Source organism: Agelaius tricolor, unplaced genomic scaffold, assembly GCF_023055355.1.
Source record: "Agelaius tricolor isolate 1412-34295 unplaced genomic scaffold, bAgeTri1.0.p SCAF_4, whole genome shotgun sequence".
Classification (NCBI taxonomy): Eukaryota; Metazoa; Chordata; class Aves; order Passeriformes; family Icteridae; genus Agelaius; species Agelaius tricolor.
This window is the reverse complement of record NW_027269264.1, coordinates 48,951,009-48,971,642: the sequence shown is the minus strand read 5'-3', so window position 1 is coordinate 48,971,642 and position 20,634 is coordinate 48,951,009. Positions and strand designations below refer to the sequence as shown.

Sequence of the window (20,634 nt, the reverse complement as noted above, 5' to 3'; positions counted from 1 at the left end):
AGAGATATGTTTTCCATCCACAACATCTGCTCTGCATTCATCCAACTTGTGCCATGCCTTTTGTCATTTTGCCGCTCAAGGCTGTGGTGGTGGGAAATGCCTCCCTCCTCCCCCTCCAATTTGCAGTACAGCCCTCAGTGAACCTTTGCAAAGCCCACATGTTGTAGCTTATTGCAACTTACCCCTCATGCAGGAGGAGCTTTGCAGTTGTGTTCTCAAGCCAAATCATTGAATTGTGGAATGGTTTAGGTTGGAAGGAACTTTAAATATCATCCTGTTCCTACTCCTCTGCCATGGGCAGGAACACCTTTCACTAGTCCAGGTTGCTCAGAGCCCCATCTACCCTGGCTTGAGAATTTCCAGGGATGGGGCACCCACAGCTTCTCTGGGTGGCCTGTGCCAGTGTCTCATCACCCTCCCAGTAGAGAATTTCTTCCTAATACCTAATGTAACCCTACTCTCTTTCAGTTTGAAGCCATTCACCCCTGTCCTGGCATTACATGCCTTGCTGAAAGTTCCTCTCAAGTTCTCTTGTAGCCTAAGTACTGAAATTTGCTCTAAGATCCCACCAAGGCCTTCCCTTCTCCAGGCTAAATAGCCCCCACTCTCTCAGCCTTTCCTCACAGCAGAGCTGCTCCATCCCTCTGATCATCTTGGTGGCTCCTCTGGGCTCTCTCCAGCAGGTCCCTGTCCCTCCTGTGCTGGGAGCCCAGGGCTGGATGCAGTGCTCCAGGTGGGTCTCAGCAGAGCAGAGCAGAGGGGCAGAATCCCCTCCCTGCCCTGCTGCCCACGGGGCTCTGGATGCAGCCCAGGACACGTTTGGCTCTCTGGGCTGTGAGTGCACACAGCCAGCTTATGCTGAGCTTCTCCCCCAGCAGCTCCCTCAAGCCCTTCTCCTCTGGTCTGCTTTCAAACCATTCCCTGCCCAGCCTATACTTGGGATTACCTTGACCCACCTTGCTTCTACCTGTCTTAAATGAGGCAGAATTTGGTTTGTGAGAAAACATCACTTTCCTATTCAAGATCTATCAAAGAAGCTTCTTGTTGTGGCTGTTGAAACACCCAGAGCCCTTGATCAAACTGTCAGCAGCCATAAAGCAGGTGGATTGTCAGTGGTGGATTGTCACACATTGCAGATGTGTGAGCAGCAGAGAGACAGTGCATAGAGCCCCGTAGGTACAACAGTTTTCTGTGGTGAGAGGGGATAATTTATCTGTAGCTTGTACCCCCAATTCCCTGTAAGAATTGGGAAGTTGAATCTTAAATAATTTCTGCTGTAGGGCCTGAAAACATGGGGAAGCAACATGTTGTCCTGTTAAGCTGAGGGGACCTACATGAGTGCTCAAATACTCTGAGCCCCAGTTGATTACTGACAATGCAGTGTACCTGGGGTAAAAAGAAATGAAGAAAATCCAAAAATAATCAAGTGGAAAGTGGAACAACAAAGAGTCCAGAAGGGCTAACACAGACTGTGGAAAGCAACTAGAGGAGACTGAAGCAGCACTTCACTTTGCCTGACCATAGCTGGTGCCAGGGAAAATTAACACAAACAGGAAATTGCCTTTTTTTCTGACTGTAGAATGTTTTTTGTGTGTTTATGGGTTTTTAATTAATTGAGGAAAAGGAGGCTGTGAAATTGTCCTACCAAAATTTGAGAAGTACTTAATGCCACACAACAAAAGAAATATGAGATAACCTTTTTTTCCCTGATAATTTTTAAATTTTTTTTCCCTGGAAAGCATAAAGAGAAATTAAAACTGTAATTAAAAATAGATGTGAGTGATAGGAGGCTGATGACCCATCATTGCAAGTTTGGAATGGAAACAGAATCTCAGATTTAAAAAACAGGAAAATAAAGAAAATTGAACAGGGGCTTGAATTTTGATTGTGTGTGAAATCTGTGGGGGAAAAAAGTACCCTGAGGGACGTTTTTGATAAATACAAGTGCAAAGACGTTGGACCATGCAGGTAGAATTGAGAGTCTAAAATAACCTAAGAAAAAAAACCTGGGGCTGAAAGGCAGGAAGAGCCAAGGTCAGCCAAGAGAGCACATCTGTCTGCACAAGCTGTGATAAGTGAGACAAACGGGAGCACTACCTGTTGCTCCACCAAAGGGGACAATTTCACCATTACTTGCTTGTGTTTCTTTTCACACTGACAGCTGGTGGTCAACGAGCTCTCAGACTGAAAACAGACACCTGGAAGTGTGATAGTGTACTGTCACAGAGGGGGTGTGAGCAGGCAGCCTTGCACAGAAGCTACAGCCCTCGTGAGAGTGGCTTTCCTCTGTAAAGAACTGTGGGGATTAGATGTGTGAGTCAATAACAAAGCAGTAAAGGAAGATATTTGCAATATTATGAAAATAAAGGGTACACCTCAATGCAATAGGGGTGTGTCCAGCCCTTAATGCCATCATCTGTGTGCCCATTGAATACTGACACATTTTCAAATGACATTGTGGTTTGGGCAAGTCAGGAACTGAGTTTTGCCTAGAGGGTCAGGTCAGCTTGGGAAGGATTCATACATAACTCCTGGGATTTAACTAAGTGAGCAGGTATGCCAAGTCTGTGTGGTGGCAATGATGTATTGGAGAGGTAATTGGTGCAAATGGATGTGGCAAAGTTATCTCCCACATCTGCCCTAAAAGGCAAAGTTTTGTGGGAATTGAAAGCCTATAAGGGTATTTGTGCTGCCATGATGGTAATTTAAATTTACTGCTGAATGAAGATGTTCAATGCATGCAATCCTGATTTAATGCACTGAGAAGCTGTGGCAACTACATGCTTTCCATATCAAAACATTGTATTGTTTCAGTCTTGTTGTCATGCTGCAGTCCCACCAGAAATCAAGGTTCAAAGTATCACAGTAATTAACAAAAGCCATGTGTCAGAGCTGAAGGAAGTTTCAGGTTTTTGTTTGGAAGATGTGAAAGTCTATTGTTTGTTTCATGTTACTGCTGATGAAAGAAAGCTTATAACCACCTTCGCTTCTCTGCTCCCCCAAAAATATAAACATCCTTTTTTCACCCTCTGCTGAAATTATATGCCTTGTTAATTGAGTGCACAGCTGGGAGAGGTTTGGTAGCTAGGGATTGTTTTTCTAAAAAGTTTGGAAAATACATGAAGATCCAGAGTTCATGTGGGTCATGTAATCATCAATATGATGATTATAACCAGTTAACCTTTTGCATATTTGTGCTGACAGTGAGGAGTGACTTTTGTTTTTCTGAAATGTTCTGCAAATACAGCAACATCCAAAGTTCAGATGGATCATGTAATCATCAATATTTTGATTACAGCCATCCTTGTGCTGCCAGGATTAGTAGATCAGGGATTATCAGATCTGTGACTCCTGGTGCTTCAGGAAATCTGAGGTCTTTACCTCTGTGTGTGTGGGGAGAGTCTCACTCTTCCCACCATCTTATGGGGAACTCTCTGTCCTTGTTAGTAGGGTTTTGTAAAACATAATAGTAATTCTAAAACGTGGAAGAAATATGTTGAAAGTGATAGACTGAGGTCAGGGATGGAAAGTAAGTTTGGTCAGCAGGGTCAAGAAAGCTTTAGGTTGTGACATTGCATATTTTAAGTGGTTTGGCTTCACAGGCAGAGAAGTTCTGGGGAGAGGTGGTACCAAAACACTTGTGACGATGAGGAGAAACAGTTGGAGGAGTGAATAGAGAAAGGACATCTTCCAAGTAGAGTGAGCACAGAGAGGCTCCAAACCCCTCACTGAATTCAGATTCATGCAACTGCAGCTGCTAAATGTAGCTTTGCTGGAGTATCTGGAGCACAAGTGTGACATATGCAAGGATTGTAGAGTTTTCCCTTAAGTTTACCTTTTTTTTTTCTGCAAACACAGAAGTCCAAGCTCGCACTGGTGGTGTTGTATCAGGCTTGCATTTGGGCAGTGGCATGAGTTGTGTTTGCATGCGCGTGTTTCCAAAATATGACATATTTGCTATTCCTGTCTCCTTGAGCATCCTTGCTCTGCACAGATAGCATAGGAAAAATTGTAAAACTACATTCTGTTACCTAGAAAACTTGTTCTAGATAGACTGTGACTCTCTCAAGTGTGTCAGCTTGCCTCACTGACCACTTAAGCAACTGCTACAGTGTTCCTGTTGATTCAGGCTCCTGGTCACAGAGCAGTGCCAGCTTTTCTCATGTTCACAGATCCTCTAGGTTGTCAGCACCGACATCACCTTCAAATCCTTTAAATAAACTTGTCTGATGACTGGGGCACTGAAAATTTCACTACCAGCCAGTTTTGATGTGTTGTTTTTTTTTTTTTAATGCTCTATTCCTTTGCCTATCAGGACATATTCAGGGCTTTAAATGCATTTCTGGTGCCTGGCCTTAGCTTCTGTGTCAGGCAGTTTGAAGCCAGTGGAAGAAAAATTTTATTGTAGTCTGCTCCAAACATGCAGGATGACCAGCAATGGACAACAGTGTAAGCCAGCACATGTTGAGCAGCAGCAGATTTACAGGAAACCAGTGCTTCCCGCTGCTTCCTGCTCTTCAAGGAGGCTGGTCTTGCTCTGGGTAGACACACAGTTCCTCTGTATCTAAAGTACAAGTTCTGGGTGTGTATTTCTCATTTTCATATGGCACCAATGAAGTGACAACGTCCCTTTCAGTCTCTCCTCCACTGGCCCCTTCTTTGTGCCATGTCAGGTGATGAATTGACCAGCATGTCCCAGGTAAGGTAGCCCAATGATGCAGTGCAACCTGAAAACTTAAGATTATTTTGAATTTGAATGCATTCTAGATGATAAACTGTGGCTGCTGGCCACAGTGTTCAGGAATTTTTTCCCCCATTTATTTGGCATAGAATGACATGTATGTGCTGCTCTATGTGTTGTGAATTCCCTTCTCTTTTCTCTTACAGAAATTCCATGGAGTTGGACTAAAATAAAGTTTTGGGATGTCTCTATTTGGATTAAAATTTGGAAAGAAGAAATTGAAAGGTGAGTTTCTGGTAATGCCATTTTCATGGGAGCAAAGGAATGTAAATACAGCACACGTGCAAGTCCCTGAGCTCCTGTTTGGGAATATGTCTGGCCCAGAGCAGGTGGGGGAAAATACACTTTCTTTCCTTTTCCTGCATTTCATACTGCCTTGGAGGCGTGCTGCAGACTGGGTGCCAGTGAATGGGGGCACGTCTGCAACAGGACCAGCTCCAGAGTTTGTGCACTGTCGTGACACGTGGCTGCCTTGGGGAAGTTGGGTTTTGGTGGTTTTTTTTTTTTTACAGGAATCCTTTGTGGGAGTGGGTGGATGAGCAATGCACATTGCAAGGGTCCAGTGCAGTCTTTGGATGGTGAAATGTACTGGTGTGTCTCAAATTCTGTGTTCAATTTTGAGCCCCTCACAAGAAAGACTTTGAAGTGCTGGAGTGTGTCCAGAGAAGGGAAAAGAAGCTGGTGAAGGGTCTAGAGCACAAGTCTTATAAAGAGCAGCTGAGGGAGGTGGGGAGTGTTTAACCTGGAGAAAAGGAGGCTCAGAGGAGACCTTGTTGTTTTCTAAAAGTACCTGAAAAGAAGCTGTAGTTAGGTGGGGGTCAGTCTCTTCTCTCAGGTAACAAGCAACAGGACAAGAAGAAATGGCCTCAATACTTCAGGGGAAGTCTGGATATTAGGAAAAATTTCTTCAAAGAAAGGGTTGTCAAGTATAGGAACAGGCTGCCCATGGCAGTGGTGGAGTCACCATCTCTGGAGGTGCTTTTAACAGATGTGTAGATGTGGCATTTAAGGACATGGTTTAGTGATGGAGTTGGCAATGCTGGGTAAACAGTTGGATTTGCTGATCTTGGAGGTCTTTTTCAATCTAAACAATTGTATGATTCTATTTTATGATGGCAATGGCCCAGATATTCCCTCCAATCAGAAACAGGAAGAAGAGTAAATTAGAGACATGGACCCTGAGAGCATACCCATGTGTGCACCTTGAGAGACCCAGTGTGCAGTCTCTGGTTGGGGATCCAGGTCTGCAGACATGGTGAAGAGGGAAAGTCTCTAGCCTTTCCTTTCAGGGTGTTCCTTTCTGTATTTGATGAATGTGGAATTACTGCCCTACTTGTATTTTGACACAAAATTCTTTTCCAACCTCTCCAAGCTCAGAGGACTGAACAGCTTTTTCCCAGGGGTTTATTTTTGCAATTGTGCTGCTATTTCCCCTTCCTGGACCAGGGCAGACTGTGAGCCCTGGTGTTAAGGCAGAGGCATCCGTTTGCTTCTCTGACAGTCCCGGGAGAGGAGATTGTGATTGCTCCCAGGGAAGGATCTCTGCCAGCCCCAGATATTTTTTACCCCATCTTGGCTTTGCAGATGAGGGAGCATAGGTTTGTCTGTGAGCCACTGTCCACTCAGGGCACCCCACTTGTAATGCAGTAGCTGTTCAGATTATCAAAGAGATTCTGTTTCTATATTAGGAAAGTGTTGTGTTTTGCCTGGGCCTGGGCCTGGGTTTTAGCAGGGAACGGTTCAGCCCCCCCACGCTCAAACAAATATTTGAGGAACTCAGATCTTCCTAGATACAAACCCTGTATTTTATTGGGAAGAATAATTTCTTTCACGTCCAATCATCAGTTCAAAACCAATGAAGGCAAACTGGAAGAAGTTCAGAGGATAAAGGAAGCAGAGGTGATCAGGGAGTGAGGAGCTTCCATAACAGGAAGCTGAGAGTGTTTTCTCCTCCCCTTGTATTTTTAATTATTTTGCCTTGCATCCCCAAACCTATGATTTCTCCTTGCAAACATTTAACTAGACGCGTTAACTAGAATGTTAACTAGAATGTCAGTGTTGAAGTGCTATTTTAATCCAGGAGTTTATGAGTCTTTGTGTTTGTAGAAGTCCAGAGGACTGTGCTGCCTGAGAGCAGGCAAGGCCCTCCCACAGGGAGCATCCCACGTGCTCATCTTGGAGGGGCAGTACTGCTTATGGCAAGACCAAATTTTTGTTCCAAAAACAAAGCTGGATGACATTTAACCTTGCTGAAGAGCCATGCTCATGATATGACTTTAATTGGAGGGAATGTTTTACCTCAGGCATCAGCTGCTGGACCTGGGATAAGGATTGCTCCCATGAGACCCAGCATTTTTCCCCAGCAAGGCATGGTTTCCACATGAGCTGAGGTGCAGGTGAAATATGATAGGTTTAGTTTAAGAGGACAGGTTACATGGTCTTAAGTTTCTTGGAGATAAGGGTTGGCTTTTTATAGTCTCAAGTTCTTTATAGAAGTTTATCAGGAGTGTAACTAAAACGCAGCTCATGTTGACACACAAAGATGCCTGGAGGGACCAGTTGCTGGGTAATGTTGGTGAAGCTGTTCCAGCTGAAGCAGGGAAGTACACCTCTTAGATAAGCAGCAGAGGTGTTTCTATGGAAAAAGTGCCTGAGATCTTTTACACTGAGGTTTAACCTACAGTGAACATGGGTGGAACAGAGGGGAAGGAGGGCACTTCTAGTTCATCAAATGGAAGGTTGGAGATGGCTGATTGTTGGAATCTGAAATGCAAGGAATTCTTAGAACTTTGGGCCTGTAAGCAAAAGCTTGGAATTAAACACAGAAGTTGATCTGAGACCTTGGAAGAGGCTTCAGAACTTGAGTACTAGAAGCAAAAATGTGGATTTATAGTTTAAAGCAGAGACACGTTAAGAAGAAGAAAGTTTAGATGTAGGGAAAAAAAGTACTTACAAATATAAACAAGAAGTTTAGAATGTAGTACTGTAGGTTTGTGTATCATAACATGATTGGCTAAGAAACTGGTAGAAAGATTGGCTTATCTTACAGTGTAAGATTGGCTTACACTGTAGCATGAGTCTGTAAGATGAAAGATTTAAGGATTGGATCAAAAACATAAATATCCTTGTTGGTAGTGCTTTATTGGTCAAGAAATCCTTAAAAGGTCTTGTAACTGGGTGTTTTGCGACCTTCTGAACCATGTAGTAAAGATGTGAGCTGAACTCGGCCTTCCTGTCCATGCAGAAGATAAAAAAATAAATCACACAAACAAAAACAACTCAGAGGTCCCATCTCTAACTCATTCAAAATTCCTTAAAAAATCCCCATAACTGGTGCCCTGTGATAACTGTGGACCATCTCTGTTCACTGGCTTCCTCCCATGGTGGTTTAGTTCAATATTGGAGCTTCATACCTCGAGGACAGGGATAGGCAGGTACTGTCCACCAAAAAAATAGGAATAGAGAGCAGGGAGAATTCATCTACACAGACAGAAGAGCAGTCATCACAGATGGAAGAGCAGTCATTACTGCAGTTTCATCTCCACAAGCCCAGCCTCAGGGCACCGTGAGAGGACGAAGGAGGTTATAAATCGAACTAGGGCTTTTGGAAAGCTCTCCTGGGTTTTCCTTCTTGCCACTCACCAAGGCAGCTGGGCTTGGAGCAGGCAGGCTCTGGGCAGAGCTTGGCAGCTCCTGAGGAAGGCAGCCCATGACTGGCGCATCTAGCTCAGCTGCCTTCTGGGATCCCCATTCCGATCCAATAGGAAGTGTCTCACCACAATAGACATTGAGTATGAAAAATGTATTTATTTTTACATAATTTCCCATGAGGGAAATAACTGTGAATTGAAAAACTTTTCAAAGTTCGTTTTGGAGCTGTATTTATTTTTATGATTTTTTGCATCACTTCCTATCACTGTGCATTGCTGTTATTAACAACATGTGCAATTGTGTTAAGCTGTGGTATTTACCAGCATGTCTAAGGGATACTGTTTTCTAGTAAAGGAAATTATGTGTGCCAGCCACTCACTGTCAGACTACTTTTCAAAATAAAAACAAAAGACAAAAAAAGCTGCTTTTTTTGGGCATGCTAATATTAGTCAAAATATTGTGAACTATTATCAGAAATAAAACGAGGACACGGAGTGATATAAAATTCTAAACCAGCTGTGGAGGGGGAAAAATCAGTTTTTCAAAATGAAGAAAAGACAATTTATATTGCTATTATATTTGAAAAATGTATATTTGATTCTGAAGTGGACTGAAACAAATATGAAAAGACATAGATGCTTCTTGAGAATTAATTTGCTGCCAGGCATTTTTGAGACATGATGAGTCCCCATGTCTGCCTAGAGCCAGGGCAGGTGGCTGAGATATTGCTAGGAGTAGGAAAGGAAGGAAAACCAGAGCTGGTGTTATTGCAGGAGATGGGAAAAGGGAAGAGATGAGTCAACCTATGTCCCTTCCTAGAAAAAGCTACAAGAGAATATTATCAGATTTAAGGTTATCCAGCACTTCTTCCACCTGTGTCCCAAGAGTGCTATTCGACCACAAATGTACATGCTGTGAAAATCTGGTGCATCCTTTTGGAGCTGTCTTTTCTTCTTTTCTCTTTTCTTATGGTGATAACAGAAAATGCTGCTTTTAGAAAAGGGGAGAAGGGCAGGGTCTGCCATTGAACTTTATGTTGATATTAAAAATGCACTAGACCTGAGGCAAAAAAAATATTTCCACTTCACCCTCAGGGTTTTTTATTTCAGACCTTTCATCTGCTGTATGATAATGGAAGAGGTCAGTACATCACCAAAGTGGGCCCTCTGTTAGTGATTCCAGTAGCAAAATATTTTGGCTTTCTATACCAGGGATATATGGAATGTTTTACATGTGTGAGAAATTCCACCATGTGTGGTGTTTGTTTGATGCTTAGCAGGAGGCTGAGCTCAGTAACCAATCACCAAAGACACTGATCATGACCACAAAAGTGTATTTATTGCATTTTATTTCTTCAGGACGAAGGAGGTTTCTTGGTTTTTTGAGGCAAAAAGACATAATAAATATATTTATTTAATAATGGAGAGACAGGAAGGATGAAAGAGGGCTAAACCCATTGATGATGGTGTCCCTGTAAGGTCATGATGTATGCTTTTTCTTAATTAAGTGCCTCATACTCAGCACAGTCTACTCCATTTCTGAGATGAAAATGCATGTGATTGCCAGCATAAATCCTCTCCAGCCAGAGAGTCTACACAGAAGAGGGGGCATCTGCACATTAAAAATGTGTGGGTTTTGAGCATGGAATCCAGGACAACCCCTCCTATGAGTCAATAAAAACCCACATTTATTTGCCAGGCAGCTGAACATGTTCCTGCTCCAAGCTGGGCTTGGCTCTGACCTCCCTCTCCCCCTTTCCATCCCAGTGGTTTCTCAGTGCTGCTGCTGCCCCTGCCACGCTCGCTGAACCCTGCCAGGCTCTGGCTGCAGTTCAGGGCAGGGATGGGCTTTGGTTTCGTGCTGCAGAGCAGCAGGTGCGCGGCACCGCTCAGGTTACAGCGTGAGGGTGGCACTCAGGAAAGGAGGGTCTGACAAATGTCTGTGTCTCAGACTGGCTGTGAAATATAGATATTTAACCACTATGACCCTCTGACCTGTCATACGGCTCTTTGCTTCACCCATGCATCCTCGGATCCATATGAGAGGATGAACCTTCGGCATAAGGATCCCTGGCTTTGGTGTTGGATGAAGTTCACTTGTTGCAGCTCTGATCCCAGAAAGGCACTTGCTGTGTTATGAATGTGAAATTCTGTGGTACCAGTGCTGTAAGAAATAATCCCGTTGTCTTTACCCCAGTGACAGGGACTCTACCCAGACACAGCACCTGCAAATCGAGACACTTGTTGCATAGTTATTTCACCTCAAATGATTGCAAAAAAGGGGTAATTATTGCTTTAAGGTGCAAGGAGATTTTAGCTATTAGCTTGTATAATTACCTCCCAGTAGAAAAAGATTTTGGTTGCCTAATACAGTATATGATGACTTGCCCTCTCCCATGGAGTTGCCTTTTGTAGGAGACTGTAATTCTCAGTTTCTTTGAGGGGAGGATAGAGGGAATGATTCACCATAGCAGTTTTCAGTCTCTCATGCACATAGAGGAGCAGTCCAGCAAAGACCAGAAAACAGGGCCAGGATTTGTCTGTCTGTCAGGAGGTGGCTGGTCTCCTGGATGCTGGGTGTGAGGTGACCACAGGTGAGAGGTGATGCCAGAAGCTGGAGCACACAGTGATGATGAGGTGCCCAAAAGTAGGGACAACAAAAGTTAGGAGGGAGATGGGACAAGGAGGAGGTGGCAGGAGACACATCATGAGATGTGTGACTAGAGGGGGTCTTCTGGGACCTCTTATAGCCTGTTGCAGTAGAGACCTGAATTACAGTCCCAGTAGGGTCAGTTCCCTTGGAGCCAGAACAATCTGTTACAGCTTTCACAACTTGGTAATAGCATTGCTAAGAACCACTCTATAAGGGAAGCTGGGGAGATGAGTCCAGCTCCTGGATGCCATTCTTTGTAGCTGGTCCAGGGCAGAGTTTTTGCTCTTGAGGTCACTTGTTTAAAGGGTGGAGGAGAGATTATTATTTTCACAGAGTTTATGCTGTCTCTGTTCTGTTGTCAGGGTTAGTTATGCAGGCACTCCCCTAATTGGGCTGTGTTCATTTCGTGCATGGAGTATCAGTGCCTAGTTTGTATAGGACTTGGCAAAACCAGGCAGATCTTAACCTCCCATTTCTTGGAGCCACAAGACCCAATATCTACAAAACTTTTCCAATACCCTGTTGAAAGCACTTCTCTTGGCATATGATCCTTAGCATAAACCAGAAACAAATTTCCAGGCTGTCTGACCAGATCTTGAATCTAACCTTTTGCAGGACTTTTCCATGCAGTAGTCCTAAAGTAAGAAGGCTGGTGGGCTGGCCAGTTACATTTATAGCTGATTTTTTGGCATGGGTTTAATTTTATTAAATACAGATGTTACTCTGAGGTTTAGCTTCTAAAACTGTCTGCCTGAGAAAACAGGCACTTTCCCAGTGACTTGGTCTCAGTGGTTAGACCAAGAACTGGGCACTAAGCCATATTTATGTATGCCGAGTTTCCACTGATGAATAATTTAAAATAGTTTTCAGTGGCAGTGAAATGATAACTTGGAGCACAAATACCATTCCTTCTTTCCAGTGAATGCAATTTGCAGAAGCAGAACATTTGATTTACTTAGAGATATATTAAAAAGTTTCAAGAAATGAAAAACTTCTCATCTGATACCCGTACAGCTTCACCCTCCCTTTTTCCTCATTGCTTTCAGAATCAACAGGGCATGATAAGACGTGCATGCTTGGATCTACAGCCAAAAAACCCTGAGTTATGGTTTCCAAGCAAAGCTGGTGTAATACTTGACTTTTCTTAATATTTTGTTTATTGTGATGATCCAAGAGACTTCATTTCTGTCCAGACTGTTCCAGAAACAAATGAGAGTCGTGTGGTCTGCAGTGGTTGAGAACTGCTGGATTAGGAGGCAGCAGTAGGACCTCACAGTCCTCAGCTGGTAAAAGCCACTGGGGCAGTGTTGCCCTGTGCATGTGGTCACAGTGGTTCTCCCTTGGTGTAGCCATAGGACAGGAAGCTCTCCTTGCTGATGCTGTTGGATGAGACTCCCTGTGACATTTATTGTGGTTTATCTTGATTTAGCCAAAGATATTGGCTGTTACCCAGCAGGAAAAATTAAATTTCACCACTAGGAATTGGCCTTGTATTTTGGCCTTTTGGGACACTGCCCCTGAGAGAGATGGACAGCTATGGCAGGCAAAGGCTCCATTCAGTTTTGAACCAGGTTCACAGTTACCTGAGCCTTAAGAAAGTGTCATCACAGCAAACCTGCCCTTAGGTGCTGTATGGGAGTGCAGTGCCTTGATTCTCATTCCTGTTCTGTTTATGTCCCACTGCCTCATGTTTCTGTGCCATCCCAGAGCTGTTTGCTGCCATTGATGTTTCTCACATAAAAGCCACTTGGAGAGTTTATCTCTTACTGTTCTGAGAGGCTCCTTTCCCCACTGGGGCACATACATGTGTCAGCTTTTTTCTAAATGCATTTAAGACTCTTGAGTTCAAATCCATGTGTCAAGTGCCTCTTCCCTGGCTGCAAAGACCCTGGGGGCAACCTGAGAAAGGAGATGGCTTCTTGCTCCCTCAGTGTGCCCTGGGAAGAGCAAAGGAGCTCAGGGCATGTTCAGCTGTTGCCTGCAGCACTTGGATTTCCACTTCTGCATACAGAACAGAAAGCCACTAAGGACTTCAGAAGCTGCTGTGTGACACCAAGGCTCTCCAAAGCTTTGTCATCTATTCCTATTTACATTAATACCATTTATCTTTTCTGTGGCACTTTTTCCAGGGCTAGACTCGGAGCCCCTGAGGAGGGGATAAGGGTAGCACTTACTGTATGGCAGGAAACAGGCAAGTGTTGGGAAGTTCTGTTTTTCACAAATAGCTTTATCTTTCATCGGCTTTAAGGATACCAGTTGTTCTCAGGAAAATTCCTGAAGGAGCACACAACACAATAGTTGAAGCCCAGCAAGTCTGAACCTCTTGAGCTCTGCTTCTGTTTTCCTCTGGGACACCAGATAAGTGGCTCTGATCTCTTGGTACATTGTTCTCCCCATTGTGAAGACAAGAAAAATTTGTCTGAGGGAAGCAGTGAAGGATTGAGCACTTTGAGGATATTGAATGAAGCCACTGTGGTTGATCTGAATCATCCATTTGGGGCAGATGGCAGCTGATTTCAAAATGACTGATACTGTTAGATGTGCCTGATGAAGGAGAAAGGCACATTTGCCTGCTAACATAGCTTTGCATTAGTGATTAGAGGACTTGATGAAAATAGCCTGCAGACAGAGACCAAAAAATGGTGACCTGAAAAAGGGCTTAGAAATTAGGGATGCTGTGTATTTACAGGGTCATTGAAGGAAAAGGAGGAAGGCTAGCACTTCAATGCATTGGACATCTTAGACTGTTGCTAATGCAAGAGTGAGCAAACAGGAAGAGCTAGAAATCTTAACACATCGTTTAATAGGTGTAATAGACACGTGCTGTGATAACTCACGAGGCTGGAATATTAATAAAAAAGAATAAAATGAACTCTGTATGGTTAGCAGAAGCTTTCCTTTCATGACCATGTGATCTGAAATGCAGCTTGAAGAAAGAGATGAGCAAATTGCAGATCTCTTAGTAATGCTACAAGGTAATGAACACAAGCATAGAAAACCAAGAAGGGCAGTGTTTTATGAAAAAAAGAAAAAAAGAAAAAAAAGAAAAAATAGTTTTCTGAGAGGCAGGATATGGTGGTAAATGAAGAATTCCATCTATGCAGAGGCAGAGCTGGAGAGAAGTGTAGAGGAACACGACCTACTCAGCTGGCACAGAGTTTTGGTGCAGAGGTGGGTAACTTTTTGGAGAGGAGAGGAGGTTGTTTCAGAAGTGATTCCCTCCAAAAAGGAGGGAATGGGAGGAGCTGGCTGGTCCTCTGAAAGCTGAAGGGAGTGTAAACAGGAATAGTTATGAAATGATGTGATGATACTTAGGAAAAAGTGACAGTATCAAATTGTTTAACATTGACTTCAAGAAGGAAACCTTCAATAAATACGAAGAACTAATAGCTGAGACCTCATGGGAAGGAATCCTAGGGTGGGGGAAGAATTAGACAGAGCTGTAATTTCCTTAAATAATTTATATTAAGGGCACATATATTATTAATTGATATTAAGGGCACATGTATAAGTTATCACCTTTCAGAGAAAGGCTTAGAAGGATGAGTGAAATGGTGAAATCAGAAGCTCTCCATTTGCTTCAGACAAAGGAAGGATGCCTCTAGAAGGTGCAAACCAGTTTGTTTTATCCAGCACAAACAGCGTGGCAAAGGCTCAAAGTGAGAAAAGGCTATCCAGGACATAAAGGGCAATAAAAGTTATTCTGTAAGAGTTGGGGTCTCTGGGGAGGCTCAGTGGAAAAAGCCTAGCAAATAAAGCTAAGAAATTAGAGGGGTTTTGTTGCGGTGTGTTTGTTGGTTTTTTGGATTTTTTTCGTTTTTTGGTTTTTTGGGGTTTTTTTTGTTTGTTTGTTTTTTGGGGGGTTTTTTTGTTTGTTTGGGGGTTTTTTTGTTGGTTTTTTTTTTTTTTTTTTTTTTTTTTTTTTTTTGGTTTTGTTTTTCTCTTTTTCCCTCTAGATATCTAACATAATGCTTGCCAAAAGCAGGGGAGAAAGGGATGGATTATGGACTGGAATAGAGAGAGAATGGGTTGACTGGGTAAGGTAAAGCATGCCCTGGAGCAGTTCTGTCTTTGAGAGTCTGGCTCACAGGCAGGCAAAATTCAGAAGACTGAGAAGAGAGCAAGCAGAGGGAAAAGAGAAAAGCTGAGCAATTATAGATGTATTGGCTTCACTTGAGTAAAGGTTAAAACAATACAGCAAACCACTTCAAAGTAACTAGGAGAGTGTGTATGGGGAAGAGATGATTAACAGTCAGCAGTCCTGAAAAACTGCATCAAACCAAAATTAATTCTGTTTTAGTGGTAGCTGGAGGGCTATTGAAAAAGCCTCAGATAGCTGCCATGTATCTTGACTGTCACTTGTGGCATTTTTACAAGTAAACTGGAGATACATGCTTGAGATAAAATCACGAAACACTGAGTGCCAGATTTTTCAGAAAAAAAGAAGACATTTAACAATAGATATTTACGACTGATAAGGAAACTTGAAAGATTCGTCAGGGGTATATCCCATCCTGAGCCTGGTATTCAATATTTACTTCTACATCTTGGCTGACAGAATAAAGAAACACTTAGTACATCTGTGAATGGCACCATGCTGGCAAGAGCTACGAGCACACTGAAAGATAGGATTGGAATTGACTGGTTTGAGAAATAGTCTGAAAGAATTTGGATGCAGTTCAGCAAGGACAAATGAAAGATTTGCATTGCCTGATGAGGCATTTGGCTCTGCCAGAAAGGATCTGCCAAAATGGGTCATATTCTGGGTAGCCATCCTCTGTGTGCTGGTGGTGCATAAGGATGTTCCTTTTAATCACTCCTGGGTGAATTCTTACGCATGATGTGCATTGTCTGCAAGGAAAGTTATATGTCCCTTGTGCCCTGGTCAGCTTTGGTAAGGCCTCGGTTGCAAACCATGGCCCACTTTGGGCATCCATCCAGAATGGGCTGAACTAGCTGGGAAGCCCACTGGAGAGCACCAAGGGTGAGATTCCTTCTGATGGATTAATGCATAAGTGACTAAAGAAAGAGGAGCTGCTTACCTTTGGGAAGGCTAGTGTAAGGCATAACAGCTTTCAGTGTGTAGTGAACTTGGAATCACAGAATCACAGAATCCCTGCACAGAACAGCCCCAGGAACCACAGCTCATGCCTGAGAACATTGTCCAGTGTGTCTTGAACTCTGTCAGGGATGCTGCTGTGCCCAGCCACCCTCTGGGTGAAGAACCTTGTCCTGATACCAACCTAAACTTCCCCTGACACAGCTTCAGGCCATTCCCTCTGGTCCTGTCACTGGGCACGCAGAGGGGAGATCAGTGCCTGCCCCTCCTCTTCCCCTCCTGAGGAAGTTGAGGACAGCGATGGGGTCTCCCCTCAGTCTCCTGCTCTCCAGGCTGGACAGACAAAGTGACCTCAAGTGTTCCTCATATGGCTTCCACTCAAGTCCCTTCAGCATCCACACGACCCTCCTTTGGTCTCTTTCTAGTAGCTTTTATACCTTTTGTACACTGTGGTCCCCAAAACTGCACACAGGACTCAAGGTGAGGCTGTACCAGTGCAGAGCAGAGTGGGACAATCCCCTCCCTCAACTATCTGTACTCTGCATCCTTGGCAAGTAGCACAAGGAACTTAGGGGAAGCAGAAGACCACCTTTGACGCTCCTGGGAGAAGACAAAACCTCTTGAAGTAATGAGTTCTATGTTAGATAAAACAAGGAAAAACTGCCCTAGGGGGAGGAAACTTCAGTCCTGGAATAGGCAATTGAAAAACAGCTGGTGCTGGAGCTTTCTATGTCATTTTTGGGGAAGACAGGTGAGCCCCTGCTTTGAGCTAAAGGACAGATTTGATGACCTTTTGATATCCTTCCAGTAATTTTTGATTTCATGAGAGCTGTGGGGATGGTGTCCCATCAGTGGGATAATGCTCAGAAATGCACCTGTACTGGAAGAAGTGCACCAGCTGTAGGCTGATGGCAAAAACTCCAGAGACTTCAGGGGGAAGAGAAGGAGCAGGGCAGGAAGAGTGAGCACCACTAGTTAAGTGGGAAGGTGAACAACATGCCAGCTGACACTGGCATTGCAGCGAGTGGTGCGTGGAGGAGACTTGCTCCATGGTGTTAAGTGCCATGGTGACATCCACAGTGCAGCTCCATCAGTGTCACCAGCCACCCCAGGTCCCTGACATGGGACTCCCATTCACTGTGTCACTCCCTTCTAGCAGGTCTGCTTGCACTTTCTGATGCTCCATTCACATCTGTATTGACTCTGCTTACCCTCATGCGTGATTGATATGTTTCCTTTTCTTTGCAGAGGAAGAGAGACAACTTCAAGCAAACAACCGTGATTTTAATCTGCAGTTTGAATATGCTGTAAGTAAGCAGTGTGTGTTGTTTCATGCAGATGTAGTCACAGATGTAGCTGCATCTGTTTCATGTCTCAAGTGTTGTTTCAAAGGGGTGAACAGAACTGCATGCCAGCTATGGCTCTGCAAACCAGGCAAACAAAAGCCAGATGAACCATCAGAGGTGGATTGCTGCTAAGTCAGCCTGAAAAATGGGCAGCTGAAGGAGGTCCAGTTCTGGAAAATCATGGCACAGTGACTTTGCACACTTACAGAAAATTATTTGTGAGTCAAAGCGTTTGCAGGATCAGGCTCCAAGGCCTTTCAATAACGGAACCTGGGGGGAGCTTTCTGTGGAAATTTGTCTCCATTTAAAGTAAAACATGAAAGGAAATGTGTCAGTTCCTCAGCTTTTGCAGTGAAATCATCTCTGTCAGGAAGGTTTTGAATCTGGCTCTTGTTGCTTTCTGCCAGCTTTTCTGCCAGATTCCTAACACTCTACTTAGGTGCACTTAGGTGCCATGAAATCTGTGATTCCAAAGTGCACCTTGACACAGGCTGGCTGTGTCCCAGGGCTGCCAGGTTAATTTGCCAGGGAAGCCCCTTCGGCAACTTCATTTCCAAAGCTTCTGGACCATTTTTTGATGCATAGGAGAGCTAGCTCAGCCTCTAGATCTGTCCTGCCTGCAGGGGCATCCCCTCTGTGAGGCTGCCCTGAAACTGCATTCTTTCAAAGTGTTTGCAGCTGCCAATTAATACCAAAGTGAATCTTGTGAATTTTTGTCCTTTGAATATCTGAATTCCAGTGCTGAAATTAATCATTCAATTACTTGGGAGCTCTTTGAATATTGTTTTGGTTTAGGAACATCACAAGTATTTTCTTGGCAAGAGGTGAAAACACTAAGCATTTTAGAACACACAAATTTCTTGTGATGGGGACAGTATGACTTGCCAGCAGGTTTGACTGATGACAACATGTGGTTTTCAGTAGTTTTTAGCCACAAACATGGGTTAGAGAGTCCCAGGGTCCAGAGCTGCTGCAGGTGTCCTGAATATGAAATGCATGGCAGCTAATATATGTGAAGTACTATGCAGCATGAATGTCTTATCAAGACTGGTGATTTGAGACTGGGGAAGTGAACTTGATTTGCACACAATCTGCCAGTAATGTGCTGCGATGGTTATTGCCACTACACATGGTTTTGTCATCTTCCACTGAATGGTTGCAATGTGCAGTTGTGGGACAAGAAAGTAGGAGGGAGATGGGCAGGTACGTCAGGATAGAGGCAACAAGCAACTCTTCTGGTTCCATGCCTAATTCTGTGAAAAACCATTCAGAAAACTGACTTTGCATGACAGTGCTTCCCAGCTGATTGCTTGATTGTGCCCAAGGGTTTGCAAATAGCTACAATTGAGTAGACAACTTTGAGAATGCTTCAGAATTTCGGTAAGTCTGAGATTAGGTGATAAAGTGAAGGCAGCCAAAAAGCCAGCTCAGTATAATTCGTTAAAACTTGGCAGTGAGTTTTGGTAATCATGACCCTCATTTTAGTCAGCTATGGCTCCTGATTTCTGGAGTCCTGTGTAAACTGAGGCTTGGGAAATCCAGGAAACTGCCCAAAAAAGAGCCAAGCCTTGAAGTGGCGAGTGGATGGTGAGGTACTAACAATTTTAGGTGGTGATGCAAGAACTGCCCTAACTGTACAGGGCTGCACAACATGTCCTAGGCTGCTTATTTCCAATAAGTCCTCGCAAAAGTTCAGTTTATTAACTCCATGTTACTAGGGTGTATGGAAAGAATAAACTTGCTCATAACTTACATCACATGCTGTAGATTCATCATGAACGTGGGAATGACAAAAAGGGAAATAGTCTCCTGGCATCCTCCCATAACATATCTATGGTGCTCCTGAAAGTTAGCTTTTCCAGGGAAGGGTTAAATTTGGGTACCTTCCTCACTTTCAGATTTGTCTCATCATGGCAGGGTTGCTCTGCTAAGCACTAGGATGTGGTTCAGGGGGAAAGGACCACTAAGATCCCAAAGAAACCCACGAATATAACAAAGCTTTAAAAGTATTTTAGAGACAGTGAAAGTCACAGGACTGAGTTTCAGATTTCTTGGTAATTTAAGGCCACATTAGCCATAAAACCTATAGAACAGGTTCTTGCAACAAAACTAGGTGAGGCGGTAAATGTTTCTTTAGGGTGAGGCAGTTGCTGAGAAAGGCCAATAAGGAAAAAGAAAGGGAAATGCAAGCCTAGATGTCGCATATTGACTTTCTGGTGCAGCCAGGCTTTCTGTCCCACCTGCTGTGAAGATTTGAGCCTTTCACTAAACGGGCAGTTTCTATTATGTAGGCATAGATCAAAGGTACAGAGGTGTATTGTCCCTCTTTATCACAGCAAGAGCGGGGAGGTGGGAAAGTACAGCCAGAGGTGGGTGTGTTGTCCCTGAATATCCCTATTCCTGGTGGGACTTTGTCCCTTGCCGGTGCAAAGTCTCCAGGATATCTGTGAAGGGAGAAGAGACGAACTGATAAAGACTTGAAAACTCTATTGTGTGTGGAGTCTGACATCAGCTCTGGCAGCTGCTGAAAGGTGGCCCTCCTGGAATGAAGCAAGACTCCCGAATGGCTCAAACCAGCTTTGCAGGAACCTGGTACTGCACCTGGAAAGCCATGTCTGCCACGGCATGCAAGGGCATGTCCACCTCCATCACTCTACAACTTCAGGAGACTTCAGAGGACAAATCCCCTCCCTGAGCTGTCAGAAAACACAGGAGATGCTAAACTGCAGTGTGTCCCTGCCTGCCACACTTCTCCAGCCATGAGGCCGCAGTAGTTGAGCAGAAGCCTTAGAAAAATTAAACAAACTTTAAAACAAAGTGCTGTGCAGTTAACTAGAAGGGCTGAGTGTGAAGGTATGAACACTACCCACCAGCTCACAAAATTAGTAAGGAATGACTCAGAAACAAAGTGTGAATGAGTGGCATGAAAAGGCACTTAGAGCAGCACAGGAAAGGGCTCAATATAGGTCAGTAAAAATGAAAAGTCAAGTCCTAATCCTATGTTTATTCACAATGCAGACAGAAAGATCCTTCCTGAATTCAGAAAGAGGTTTGTTCTGTGTAAAGACTGAAATAAAGTGGAAAGCAGGGTGGCAGATGTGGCATAGCAAGATTTAAGGACTTCATTCAACTTAATCTGTCTGCACTCACCCCAACACAGCTACAGAGGGGACAGCCTCTGTGTG

The 20,634-nt window shown here is 43.9% G+C and overlaps 1 protein-coding gene across 1 annotated transcript in view; it reads left to right on the top strand.

Annotated features, from left to right (window-relative positions):
- The window catches only part of LOC139589322 (phospholipid-transporting ATPase ID-like), a 74,023-nt gene that overhangs the window by 2,493 nt on the left and 50,896 nt on the right, over positions 1-20,634 (top strand). Inside the window, exons 2-3 of the mRNA XM_071425653.1 lie at positions 4,888-4,966; positions 17,352-17,410. Of these exons, the coding sequence (XP_071281754.1) occupies positions 4,924-4,966; positions 17,352-17,410 (102 nt within the window). The 5' untranslated portion in view covers positions 4,888-4,923. The remainder of the gene's footprint in view (positions 1-4,887; positions 4,967-17,351; positions 17,411-20,634) is intronic.